The sequence below is a fragment of the Capra hircus genome, chromosome 18 (assembly GCF_001704415.2).
Source record: "Capra hircus breed San Clemente chromosome 18, ASM170441v1, whole genome shotgun sequence".
Classification (NCBI taxonomy): Eukaryota; Metazoa; Chordata; class Mammalia; order Artiodactyla; family Bovidae; genus Capra; species Capra hircus.
In genome coordinates this window covers 40,502,548-40,517,385 of record NC_030825.1, presented here as the reverse complement: position 1 = coordinate 40,517,385, position 14,838 = coordinate 40,502,548, and the positions used below count along the sequence as shown (strand labels likewise).

At 34.5% G+C, this 14,838-nt stretch overlaps 1 protein-coding gene across 2 annotated transcripts in view; it reads right to left on the bottom strand.

The window, feature by feature from the left end:
* Positions 1–14,838, bottom strand: part of AP1G1 (adaptor related protein complex 1 gamma 1 subunit) — an 82,209-nt gene that overhangs the window by 38,821 nt on the left and 28,550 nt on the right. Inside the window, exons 3-7 of one of the 2 annotated variants that reach the window (XM_013971270.2) lie at positions 8,010–8,134; positions 3,860–4,001; positions 2,354–2,450; positions 1,158–1,234; positions 304–312 (exon numbers count right to left, since the gene is read on the bottom strand). In XM_013971270.2, coding sequence (XP_013826724.1) covers positions 304–312; positions 1,158–1,234; positions 2,354–2,450; positions 3,860–4,001; positions 8,010–8,134 — 450 coding nt within the window. The remainder of the gene's footprint in view (positions 1–303; positions 313–1,157; positions 1,235–2,353; positions 2,451–3,859; positions 4,002–8,009; positions 8,135–14,838) is intronic. The other variant, XM_013971271.2, reaches the window with a different exon arrangement.

The window sequence follows — 14,838 nt, the reverse complement described above, 5'->3', positions numbered from 1 at the left end:
ACCAATGCCACTGGGAAACTGCTCAAAGTTTCTCAAGTGAAGATAAAGGAAAGGCAGAGGAGGAGGCTTAAAAATCAGGAAAGGCTGCAACTGAAATCCAAGGCTGACTGTGGAGTCAGGAGTTTAAGTGACAAGACAAAACCTGGACTAAGGATTTAGTCAAAAATGCTATGACAAATAACACAGTATTAAGTACAGATTCAGCATTAGTATATTTTTTAAGTCACATTTGTAGATGGATACACAAAAGCTACTAAGGACCTAATGCCAGCATGCAGAATCTAAATGAGGGTTAATTCTTACCTTTTCATTCTAACATACAGCAGGATTCCAAACAGAAAACAGGAACAAAACATACAAAGCAAGCATTAGGGACAGATACGGGCCTCATACTATTTTTATAATACTTTAATCAAGACATGATCATCTAAGGAGGAAAAAAAAGCGCCCCCGCCCCCCACCACCGCCCCAAAGAGCTCCTATTAGAGCTTCGTTAAAGTACAAAGTAAACCCAATATATAGAGTGGTCAGCATCCTGTAAAAGGAACTGAATGCATGTAATTACCCAAAAAATAGTCTTTCTCTGAGTCCTGCTTACTAGTGCCTTCTGAAAGTAAGTGGAAAAAACGAAAATTTCCATTCTAGAATGCTCTAAGAAAGGGAGGGAGGGACTTCAGAAAGCTAGTGATATCCACCACTGGAGTCACCACAGCACAAAATGAACAGAGGGGGACTCTAGGTTAGGTAAAGGTAATGTCAAATCTCAGTTTGCAGTTTTCACCTTGTGGGGGGGCGGGGAATCACCTGCCTTAAAACACGTGCGCGCACGCACACACACACACACACACACGCAATTCCTGCTCGTAATTCGACCTCAGGTTACATTTCCTAACTTCAATGTGAAAACAGTAGACAAAGCACAGGAGATCGGTGTGTCTGCCAAGGAGAGAAGACTTCCATTATGAAAGGGGAAACACTGTACTACTGCCAGATCTTACGCGCCTAAAGCAGGCTTCCTACCACACAGAAGGGTTGGTTAGGGCCTTTACTCAGTTCCATACCTTTCTTTCAAAAGAAAATTCCTAAGTGAGAAAGTCATGTCCTTTAAGAAAATCATTTCAATCAAGAGAGGCTTAGATATACAGAATGGCACCTACCTTTCTGAAATGTGCAAGCATGTCTGGGCTTCGCTCACACATTTCTGTGAGGAGGACTACAGAAGTGTGAAGGACACCTGAAAGAAAAGAGCCAATGAAAACTAAAACTGAGGCTGTATTCTTCAGTTTCATAAGCACAGGGCTTTCAGTTCTGAAGGTCAATTCCAAAAAGGTAGCTGCTACTTTTGTTTTTTAATCTCCCAAGAATCTAAGCATTGAGCTGAATACAAAGAAGATATTAATAGATACCTGCTGATTTAACACAGATGATCTCAGTCAAATCAGAATATTCTAAAGTTATGGGGCCAAAATAATTGGTTACAAATGACATCCAATGTACAAGCCTCTCCATTTGAGAATATCCATAAAGACATGCTCAGTCAACATAAACTGGATATCACCTGCTCCAGATTTAGTAAGCTCTTAGCTGATTTTTGAAAGATATCTCAAGAAGAAAAATCTTACTAAGACTTTAAATTTCCAGACAAAATATAGTCATGAATGACAAAGTAAATTTGCTTGTTCAAGAGTGAATGAAAAGAATCACATACTTAACACTAAATATGTGCCCTAGACATTCATTTATTCAACAAATATATTCTGAATCTTCTAGGCATTGATCAAATTAAATACCTGTTACCATTTTTTTTCTTAGCATTTAGGACAGAAGAATTTTCTTCACTCAGAATCTGTTTCATTAAATTCAAAACAAGAATAAAATGTTCAGTAAAGAACAGCCACATACATTCATTCCATCTAATCCCTCCGAAGTTTTATATATCTGAGTACCCATTACAAATTCCTGTTACAAGTAACCTACAAAGAGTTTCACAAATTTTACACTACAATGGCAAAGAGCTAAAGAAAGAAGCCAACAAGTCAAAAGGTTTCACACATGAAAATCAAGGCTGGATCATTTGCAATTATACTGAGTATTACGTAATATAGTATTTTTGATACAGTAAAAGGGGACTAGAAATGAAAAACAGGCTTACTATAAAGGAATCAATCTCTAATTACAATACTAGCATTTGAGAGTAGAAGAGAGATTCAACCCATTGGCCTTTCCTGGAAAAGGTGTCCAAGCACAGCAGAAAGCTGAGTCCACTGTGTGAGACAGAGGCCAAGACTGCCTGAAGACTATTCTCTTTCTCCTTCTCCCTCAGTACTTCATGAGTGCATCCAAATCACATTACCATGGTTCTTTTCATTCAACAAATTTTTTGTTGCTGGTAAAAACATCTCCATAAGTTCAGGAACCTTCCTGATGACATGAACAGCACAAAGTGCTGCCTACAAAAAAAAACATAAAAAGGACAAAAGAAGATTTATTTCAATTAAAGTCAGGACAACCAATCTTACAAACAAAAGAACCTTGTCAATCAGTTCACCTACATGAAAAAAGAAAGGGAGTATAGATCTGATTATTATCAGATTTATTAGTTATTAATTGGTTAGGGCTGTCCAATTTATACTACTGCATTAATGAGAACTTCTAACTCACCAGTCTCTTTGGTCATATATTACCAAATAAGTGGACAACAACTTTTTTCAACCAGACCATCTGTTAACACGAGCTTACCAATTGTGCTAAATATAATTTATCTGCAGCTTTGCAAGTTAAAAAATAAAGACTCCGTCTGTGATCATCGTTTTTCTGAGTAAGAAAACCAAAAGGTTTTATAAAAACACTATGCAGGTGAAAGATACATATATTGCAGATGCTTTAAATCTGCTGCTACTTTTAATAATACCTATACTTTCTCCATTCAACATCTACTGAAATCAAGAAAATCATTTGAAAGTTACTTAGTATCTTAGTTAAGTCTCTCTGTTAGCCAATCTCTACTAAAGAAAAGATGGCCCTAGCTTGTTCACGGGAAAGAAAGGGACATTCAAAGACTGACTTCAGTTACTCTCCCCCGACCCCCGCAAAGGAATCATAACTACCACTTGTTGGAATTGAATATCATAATTTAGGTACATTAATAAGGAAAGATTTCAACTAATTCTTTCCATGCTACAATTGAGGAAAACAATTTTTTCCTAATCTGCAGGGATATTTTATTTAATATTTATGTAATCTTTCTGAACAAGAGCAGCCCACACATTCTTTAAGAGAAAGGACTGGCTTTGGCCTATAGCCATCGTTAGCAGCACATGATCCTGGAAAACAGCTTGGCCCTTTTAACAGCTTTGTCTCACACCATTAAATGCAGAGGCACGATCATTGACAATCAGACGATCTTATGTCATTCACTTCTAGAGTCCTAAATTTTATACTGCTTATTTATGAAGGCTTTAAGATTCAAGCGCAATAAAATAACAACAGAATATTTATACTAACAAAAGCATATAAGAGAATAAGATCGCTGTCTTCCATTACTATTCCACTTAGATTTACCAATTTTAGGAAGGAGGTTCTAAATCATTCCCTAATAATTATCTAGGTTCCAAGGAACTGCACTTCCAAGATTCAAAGGCCCTAATACAAAGGCATAGGCAATAAAAAAATCACCTCCAAAATTAGCATAAAAAGTAGATTTTGACTTATGAACAACTGATTCATATAAAGTCATTTAAAACTTTTACTGCACAGAGAAAGTTATGTTATCACTTGCGCTTTCAAAAATGAATAATATGCCTTCTCTCCATAATACTCCCTAATCCAAACACAGACATTCCATTTCATGGAAAGTTACCTTTTTTCTTAAGTAAGAGTTGGAGGTTTTCAGGAGTTTTTCTACCTCTCCTGCAAGATCTCTGCACATCTCTGAGGATCCCATGCAGCCGAGGGTACAAAGTGCTAGCCCTTGTACATATTGTGTGCTATGATTGAGATCACTGTAAAAGAAAGAAGGCGGCAGAAATGAATATGCCCTGCCCAGTGCTCCCAATGAAGAAGCTTCACAATCTAACGAGAAAGCTCTGAATGATTCATGATTTCTCTCGTAAGGAAAATGTTAGGATAATTTTTGCAAAAAAAGTGTTTATTCTAACCTTATTATTAATACAAATTACAACACAGTAAACTGACAGTTCGTTCTACATGCTTACAACCCAGAGTTTCCAAACACCATGAGTAACAGAAACTGTACAACATACTATCTATGGGATGCCAAAAGAACTTTCTTTACTAGCAATGACAGAATATGAAGCACAACTCTATCTTTTAAGATTTTAATATGCTCTACTACTAACTACAAAAAAGTAAGATATTAACCAAAATGTTAAAAAAAATTTTAGAAAACACAATCTCTACTGCTAGAGCATTTAAGATGACAAACATCACAACAGAAACACTCTAAAATCTTTGATCTTATGGTATAGTATTAACCTTGATATTAATTTTTATTTATTCAAAAGAAGAAAAACAATAACTAAAAAAACAGCTAATTAAACCATCTTAAACTAAGGTAGATGTTACAGTGAGGCTCAATATGTAGTACTACAGATACAAAAAATTCTATTTCTAACAGGCACTGATTACTGCACAAAATTATTTCTAAACCAGCCAGGAAGTATTTTCAGAAAAGTTGAAGCATTAAAAGTTTAAATAGTAAATGCATTTATATATTATAATCAACTCTTACTATGCAGAAGCTGAATTCCTATGTTGAATTATACCTTATGCTACTTCTACCAGCCTAAAGAGTATTTTAAAATCCTTTAGTTCAGTGGTTCTCAAATGGTGAATAGAGAATCTCTGGAAGTTCCCAGGACTATTTCAGGGGGTCCATGAGATACAAACTACTTTTACAATACTAACTCATTATTTGTCAGCTTTATTGCACTATTAGTGCAAATGGGAAAAACTAAGGCACATTAGCACAAATCAGGCACCAAACTGTATTACCAGTCCCTGAATTCACTGCCACACAGTTACAGTGAAAGGAGGAAGGGAGGGAGGCAGTTTCACTTAATACTCCCCATTGTGTTGCTGTCTGCTGTTCAGTCACTCATGACAAAGAACTAAAAATGACTAGCTTAATTATACCTTGACCTTTTTTCTCTTTTAAGTCACGCCACGCAACTTGTAGGATCTCAGTTCCCTGATCAGGGATTGAACCTGGGTCACTTCAGTGAAAGGCCAGAATCCTAAGCACTAGGCCACCAAGGAACTCCCTCATACCTTGACTCTTCAGTGCATATTTTTTTATATTCTCTGTGACAAAATGGAAAGTATGCATGAAATACTTCTGAGGCATAATGAAATAAGGGACAATCTCATAGAAAAGCACTTGTGTATCTGTTTTATTTGCAAGCTAAACTACGAACCAGCTGTTTTTAAAATGAACATCATTTTTACCTGAAAAATAACAATTATAATTATTAAAATGTGGTTATTTGGCAAACATTTTCTGGAAGAAAAGCCGAATAAGCCTATCATTTCAAGGGCAACAAGTGACAATATTTGTTGCCAATGATAAACCTAAGCTTTGAAAGTGAAAATTAGAATTTTGGAATATTTGTATTGCCATCATGAAACTGACAGTCTATTAATACTTTAAAACTCAGTGAATCAATTTTCTCCAAATGCCTTAAGTATGATGTTTAAAAACTATGCAAAAGAGTCAAATTGTATGAATGGGTTTCAATATAACAAAAAAACAAACTTCACTGATATGGTTTCAGATTCTATACTAACCTAATGAAACTACCACTTGTGGAGTTTGGTATGGTATCATGGAAGGTTATCCACAGTTAGCTGAAAGGTTATTAAAGCCCTCTTCCTTTTTCAAACATTATCTGTGAAAGCCTAGATCTTCATATATTTCAACCAAATCATAAGAAAATGAATGCAGAAGCAAATACAACCATCTAACCTATTTTATTAGGTTAGATATTAAAGATATTTACAAAAGTGTAAAATAATGCCATTCTTCTCTCTGAACTGTTTTTGTTCTGGAAAACAGCTTATATTTCATAATAAAATGTATTGCTGTCAACACTGTAAAGGTTTCATTAACAATAATTTTTAATGAACCAATGAATAAATCCCTGAAGAACAAAGAAAGGAAAAGAAACAAAAGGAAAGTGTCAGTCAGGTTTGCTACTTCCTACTAATTTGAATATTTAAGATAAAAATTACTAATAAACTTTAACTTAATTATGGTCCTAGTTCCCAAAAATATTTCATTAACTCTTCATTCATTTTTCAATGATTAAGAATATCTGTATAATGCAAGCTCTTAAAATAATGTGTCTGATTTTTAAAGATTTAAGTCCAAGATCATTAATGTCTTAAAAGTTTTTCTGGACCAATGAGGTAAAGATGCCATCATTAAACAGAAAAACTGCAAATACACTATGATGCCCTATAATACAAACAAAAAGCAAGAAACCTCACAAATAAACAAAAAAATGATTCATTAAAAGATTTTTAAAAACTGAATGATCCAAAGTCCTTTGACTGAACTTAAAATGAAGTATTAGATCAATTCCCAACTATTAGTAGCTCTCTCCTAAATTCACTTGGGGCTTGGCTGGGTCTCATTATATACACAGATTCCTTCTTTGCCTATATGCCTCATTCTTCCATTTTAATCAAGCTACAAACCTATTCTTAAGTTTGCTCAAAACTTGATGCTAGGCAGAACTGCCAAATTATCAGCATGTGACTAAAGGCTTGAGTAGTAAGGGCAACAGAGCATGTAAGGACAAAAATTAAAGAAACTTTCAGAGCCTTGTCCAAAATAAGAGTATGAAGTCAAGTTAAACATCTGGAATGTAACCTCCATGACATCAAAGATTTCTGCTCACATTTTTCATTCTCCATCCTCAGCATTTACAATAGCTCCTGGCATACAACAGGTATGCAATCAATGTTTGTTGAATAAATTGAAGCAACTTAGTATTTTCATTATTAATATTTATTTCAAGGCCAAAAAGAACAAAATTTTCCCAAATTAAGCTGCAGAGTCAATGTATTTAAATGAGACACTATATTTTTACAAACAAATCATAACTCTCATTTTAAAACTTTTCATTATTGGGAAATTTTAAATTATAACATTTACCACAGAAAATATGAGTTCAATGTCTAGAAACTGATCACCTATAAACCCCTGCTTCTTTCTGTCACTTGCAGAAATAAGGTAAATTAAAAATGAAATCTAAAAAAGGAGATAAACTGGTAGACATACCAAAACCAAAACAAACCAAAAAGAACCTTAAATGAATAAGGCCATCAGAACTTTCATAGCTTTTTAACAGAAATTTATTATAAGAGGGACACTGAGAAGAACTGTTAACTCCCTACTTGCAGGTCGTCTACTTTCTCTAGAATGACAAGCTTCTTCAGTTTCTAAGGTAAATGCATAACTGGACTAGTAAATCAGTAAAGCACCTGTTAGAGAAAAAAGGACTTATGCACAAAAGCTCACAGGATAAACACAACTGTCAGCAACTGAAATCTGGGATTAGACTGCTGACAAGCAAGACCTCTCTTTTTACCTTTAAATGGTATTCATTCAGAATACACTGGTAATTATTTAATAAATACAATGCCTCATAACTCATGGTATTCAAAAAATTCTATGATAAGAAAGCTCAGATTTACCAATGCTTTTTCTATGCTATCAAAGTCCAAATGCTTATTCATGCTAAATAGTTGCTATGACTCAAGATGTACAACAATGCTTTCATTTAAATTATCCCCTACAGTTTTACTTTTTTCTACAGAAGTTTTAATCCTTTCCTTAGCCTCTTTATATATAAGCTCCAGAACCAAAAGCAACTCAATTATATTCTAGACAGCAAATATAAAATCAATAAACAGAAGCCTTTGATGTCATACTATTAAAAAGACCTAAAAAAACAAAGCAGTTATTAGAAGAAATTAAGACTTACTTCTTGATACAGTTGGTCATGAGAAGATGGACATCTTGTCTTTCGTCTAACAGCAGCATTGCCCCTAAATAGCCAATGCGTTTGTCTGTGAATTTTTGAGAGGCAATAAGCTTGAGGCACTCCAACTGCAAATTTAAAAAAAAAAAAAAAAAGAAGAAGAAATTAAGAAATTGCTACCACAATCAGGAGAGCAATGTTTTTAACCCAGAGTCAATGGATAACTAAAGTACATAGGTATAACCTATATCATCAAACCACCTAAATAAAAGGCAAAGACTTAAGATCTTTCAATATCTTAATGATAATAATCAAGCTCTGGAATAGAGTATCTAGTTAAGGCCCTATCGTACTTGCCATCCGAATAATATGTGAAGTTTATGTTAGATCTAAATATTTGTACAGACTACGGGAGTGTTATCATAAGGGTTTAATAAACCTTACTCTTAATTTAATTCCTAGGGTACATTAAATGAGCTGCTAACATGTGTGTATTTAATGTCTGGTTCCTATTTTGAATATCAAAAGCTCAGTAACTGAAACGCACCCAAGTGTCAAACAGTCCTAAACATCATGGAAGGTACAATTAAAAAAGGACAATTAACTAACTTTAACATTATGTGGAAAAGTGCTACATTTGAGGCTTTAACTATGAAGAAGAGAGGTTTTAGGAATCAAACAGAAGTAAACAACAACAAAAAGCCACAGGAAAACTCAGTAATAGAATTAACCTAAAATATTTTATACAATTTCCTCTTACATAATTCTTTACACAACCCTCAGAGCTTAAGAATCCATGAAGTTATTTACAATAGCCAAGATACAGAAATAACCCATGTGCCCATTAACAGATGACTCGTTTAAGGTTTGTGGTGTGTGTGTGTGTGTGCACACACACGCAGGCATGTGTGTATAATAGAGTATTAACGAACCAAGTATTACCATTAGCAGCCACATGGATGGATGGACTTCATATTAAGTGAAGTGAAAGGCAAATGGTACATGATATCACTTACATGTGGAATCTAAAAAGTAATACAAATCAATCTACTTACAAAATAGAAACATATCAAGGTAGAAAACTTATGGTCACCAGAGGGGAAGAGAAAGAGAGGGGTAAATTAGGAGCAATTAACAGATACAAACTACTATACATACAATAGATAAGCAACAATCATTTACTGCATAGCAGAGGGAACTATATTCAGTAACATAATGAAAACAAATTTGAAACATATACTCACACACACATTCGTATAACTCAATCACTTCACTGTACACTGGAAATACAGACAATACTGTAAATCAAAAATACTTCAATAAAAAAAAAAGTCCTTGTAATTAGTTTGTCTCTCTACTTAGACTTTCTTGAACTTCATAATCACTGATATATACTTTATCATTTCATCTTGACTAACAAGGAAGAAGCCAAACATTCCCTCTAGGGCAGTGGTTTTCAAAGGGTATACACAAGTTAAAACTCTTTAAGAGGAGTTTTTCAAACTATGCTCCCATTTAGAATCAACTCATTCCAAGGAAAGGGGCTCAGATGCAGACCAATGTACACAGCAATGTGAGATCTCATGAGACTACTTCCCACACGAATCTGCCTGTAAGTATGAAAGTCAAATTGAGGAAAGTAAGAGAGTTTACAAATAAATCCATCTTAAGCTATTTAAAAACTGCTCTCTCAATGTGCCTACATTAAAAACACCAAAAGGTTGTGGGATGACTATAGCATCATGAACAAGTCAAAGAAGCCTCTAAGAGAGAATAAGCAGGATCCCAAGGAAAACTGAAATGCCTCTGATTAACAAAGATTATCTAACAACCCTTTCTATCTACACAATTTAAATTTCAAAGAATAATTTCTGAAGTAGATGATTACAGTCATTCTTAAATGTCAGCAGAAAAGTAACTGCTGAGGTGAATGAGAAAATCACAAGTTAAAATGTTATTAGAAAAATCTTTCTCTTTTTCAAACTGAAGGCTTTTAAATCTTCTCACTTAATCATTCTATAAATAATATTTTAACAGTGAAAGAAAATGTTCTAAGAATCAAGATATCACCGAAATGTTTATCATCCTTACTGAATCACGCTTTTGACAAACATCAAGCATTAAACAAATAAACCACCCCAAATTTTCTTATTAAGATGAACTAATGAGAAGGATATTTTTAGGCATTAATATTACTTCATATTTTTAAAGGCCAGGATTAAGAGTGTGTGTGCACGCGCACATCGCGTGCTCAGTTGCGTCCGACTCCATGCAACCCTATAGACTATAGCCCACCAGGCTTCTTTGTCCAAAGAATTTTCCAGGCAACAATACAGGAGTGGGTTGCCATCTCATCCAGCAGGGGAACTTCCCGCAACAGGAATCAAACCCGAATCTCCTGTGGCTCCTGCACTGGGCAGGTGGATTCTCTACCACTGAGCCACCTGGGAAGCCAGGTTTTAAGATAGACCAAAATTCATCAATGACTAGTGAGTACAATTTGCTGTTTTTTGTGACAGCTGTTAAAACTACTAACTAAATACCAAAAGAAAAAGTAAAATTAAAGAGACAAATAACTAAATCCTTTCTTTTAAATATTCTCCATTGGTTCAGTGACTTTGCTTCAAGAATGAGCTGCTGCTGCTTTTTTTTTTGAAGGTGACAAATTTGAGGGGAAAATATGATTATATACTGGAAATGGTCTCTGGAAATACATCTTCAGGTGAAGGACTGACTCTGATCACACTTCACACTTACGTGGCAGTGGCCAGCAACTGAGCTCATAATGCACCACGTGTCATTATTAAGACTGTTACAAAGTTTTCAAATATTGACAAAGAAAATGACTGAAGCAGAACACAGTGGGATGCAGGTAGTGAGGAGAAGGCATTCATTTTTGAGCAGCCCTCACTAAAAACACAACAAACACATAAGTTACAGAAGAAAAGTAGTGACCAATTAAATGTATCTATTCCTTAGACAACAACCTCAACTTCATCCCAGTACTCCTACTCCTCATTTGTAGCTACCTAAAACTTCCACCTGAAACATAGCTAACCCTCATATCTACCTTTAAATCCACCATAAACAGTCCACCACCAAGATAAAAGAAAGCTTTTGCTTTTACCCCAAACTCTGTGAACAAAGTAAAAACAAATGACAAACTTAGAAAAACTACTTGCAACCCAGACATAAAATCCTATACAATAGGATTCTATACTTACTTTTTAAAAAGACCAACAATGAATATGAAGTGACAGTTCAAACTAAAAAGAATAATTTAAGTACAAAATGAAGTTCAATCTCCTCACAAAACAAATACAAAACCAACTAGGAAAATTTACTGGGGAAAAAAAAAATGGATCTGTACACCTGAAAAGGGTGAGTTATACGATATGCAAAATATGATTCAGTGAAGTTATTAGAAAAGAGAAAGAAATGCAAATCAAAACCATACTGAGATATCACATTTTAACTTATTAACAAAGATTTTTTTCAAGTGTTATTATAACAGTACAAGGACATTAGTAATTAGAGTATAAACTGGCACAAGATATAGTAAGAAAGACTGTATCTATCTACATTACAAACACACATATCCTTCTAACTCAACAAATCCACTTTTAGGAACTGACAAAGCATTTATATTCACACGTGAGTAAGATAATGGATATTATTCCACTGTACTATTACTTTAAACAGTAAGATTGCAAATAAGTGTCCATTAATAAGACATCAGTTTAATAAATTATGATTCATACATAAATGAAATACCATGCTGGATTTACTACCATGAACATGTCAACAAAGCTGGGCAAAAAATATGTACAAGGAAGCTCTTTATATACTGGTATGGACTAATCTTCAAGATGGATTAGTAGGTAGATGGTGCAAACAATATGTTACAATATAATTTTGGAAGAGTTAAGAATATATATGTCAATTGCCTGGAGATGTATAAAGTATCTCTGGAAATATAGTTAAGAAATGAATACCACAAGTCACCTGTAAGGAGGGAAACTAAGTGACTGGAAGAGGATGGAAAGCACAGTTTTCATCATATATCCTTTTGTATCTTTTAAATTTTGCACCAGTGAACTGTCATTGTTTATTTCAAAGATGAATAATATTGGGCTGGGAGAAAAAAACTGCAGGACAAAGAGAACTTATGGTTAAAAAAGTTAATACAATAACATTATAATTAAACGGGGGGGGGGAAAACATGAAATAATTTGTTCTCCCTCCAAAGTTAAACAACATATGTTTCAAAAAAGCATTTAAGTCTTGGAATCATTTCATGAAAAAGCCTTCGAACCCTATGCAAATATAACTCAGTAAATGGAAGCAATCAGCCTTTTAAAGATAACTTAAAATCATAATGAACAATTACTGTGCTATTCTATCTATCATATCTGTGATGCTATTGTCGGAGCCTGTTAAGTACACTCCTTTCTTATCTCTGTACTCCACGAAAGCTATGCTTTTTCTGCTGGGTTATTTTGTATTCCTCACCTACTATCAACTTCTCCCCTAACAACACTCTCAATATACCTGCTTATCCACAGCAACCTTCTCCCTGTCTCCCCAACTATCATCCCAAAGGGCTGACTGTGACAACTCTTTGCTACTCACTGATTTTTTTTTATATTTACTTTCCAAGTGTTCTGAGTCATTGGTGGTTTTGCTTTAATTTGTTAAGTTCCTGCTGTGCCCAAACCAATGTGCCAGTCATTCTCAGTGATGCTGTTAGAAGGACACATAAAGAAAACCAGCACTTGAATATTTATCAGAAAATATGATATATATACCATGACAGTCAGGCACAAGCTACTGTGGAAAGAGGGTAGGAAGGACACCAAATTCAGGCTAGACACTGAAAGAAAACATTCGAGAAAAGTTTCTCTCTGTATATAACACAGAGTGGAAGAGAAAGAAATCAGAGTCAGGAGCTGAGTCTAAGACTGGTTCTAGCTAAGAGACCCAAGCCAGCTGTTTCACCAATCTGGGCCGAGTTTCCCATCACTAAGGTAACAGCCACATCAAGGAAGACAGCACCCTAAGAGTTGTCCTATATGCCATGTCTTCAAGGCAAATAGCTACTAATTCTCTCCAGCTGATCCTTGAATTTTTCTCAGAATATTTTCTCAGCAGAAGCATTCCAAAACTCCAGACAGTCATTAGCAACAAGCCTTAAGGGAATGAAATTATTGGCCCCCTTTACAACAAATACAGTAGATTTGGAGGGAGTAGAATAGAGGGAAAACTTAACAACTTAATTTTCTAGACTCAATGCTCCAATTTTCTTTGAATTTCAAAACAATTTTTAAAAGGATAATTTTACCAAGTTTCTGGCTTTGTCACATTTTTCTGTACCAAGTAGAAATACTGCCTTTTATCAACATTTAACCTGGTTGCCCTTTTTAAAAAAGCTGCACTCATTTTTCAGCTTTTAGAATAATTTCCCAAAAGGTCAAATGCATGTGACACTTGCATTTAACACTGAGCTTTATGATGTGAACACTCATCTCGATGAAAAGATGCAATTAAAATATTGTAAATATTAATGGATCTGCAACTGGTTAGGTCTTTTTAAGTTACTTTTATTTCATTTTAATATTCAGAAATAACTTTCTAGTTTACAAACACACACACACGTGTTTGAAGAACAAGGTTATAACTGCTTTACCACTATATAGACTGGCAACATAAAATCTACATGAACCAGAGCCTGTTTTTTCATTCTCTGGTTGAAAGGAAAATACATATTAACATTCCTATTGTATCCCATTTTTTTTTCTCTTGAGAAAATTTATTATGAAATATTTCACTCAAAAATTTGACCCACCAACAAGCTTCAACAAATCTTAACATTTTACCCCATTTATTTTTAAAAAGTTAGTATGATGAATTCAATAAAATCCCTCTGAATAGTCTGCCTCGGTCTAAGTTCCCTCTCTTCATCCCAGGAGTAACCAAAACTCAAAATTGCTGTTGATCATATGTCCTTAGCTATACATGGAAAACACAACTGTTTTTGAATGCTTTAAACTTTCCACAAAGTATCATATTGTATTCCTGCCCTTTTCACTCAACATCTTTTGAACATTACCTACATCCAGACAAGAAGCTCCAGTTCAGGCATGTTCACTGCTATAGGGTATTTCACCTATGAATATACAACTTATCTATTCTCTTTGTGGACATACAGACTGTTCCCAATACTTTCCTGTTAGAAACTACAGCAATGAACACTTGTAAATGTCTCTTTTTAAATGGACAAGGAGGCTTGATCAGATTCACGTTTACCAGTTATTGTTTTGATTTAGCAAATATAATTCACAGGTGGTGATATGAACTTTTAACAAGGGCCTTTAATTATTGCTGGTGGTTTTATCTCTTTTGTGACATCAGCAGCACTGATGATCATCAGGGGTTGAAAATGGTAATATTCTAATTCTTCTTCCATTCCTTCTTCATTTATTAGCTGGGCTATTCCTCTAAGGAGCAACTTTATCTACATATACCATTGGATTACCAATAGATCCTTCGGAAAGAACTTAGCAATAATTACAAGGAACTACTGGATAGAAAAGGCAGGATAAGTGTTTCTTTCCTTTTCTTTACCAGTTTTCAAAACAATGAGTCATTTCCCTCATATTTTCCAAAAACGGCCAACAACGCTTTCAAATTTTTTTAATTATTATGAACTATTGATACAAACTTATTTGGTATATTTCAACTACAATTATTACTTTTTTTTTGGCTGCACCACATGGCATGTGAGATCTTAGTTCCCCAACCAGGGATCAAACCTACCTCCCTGCAGTAGATA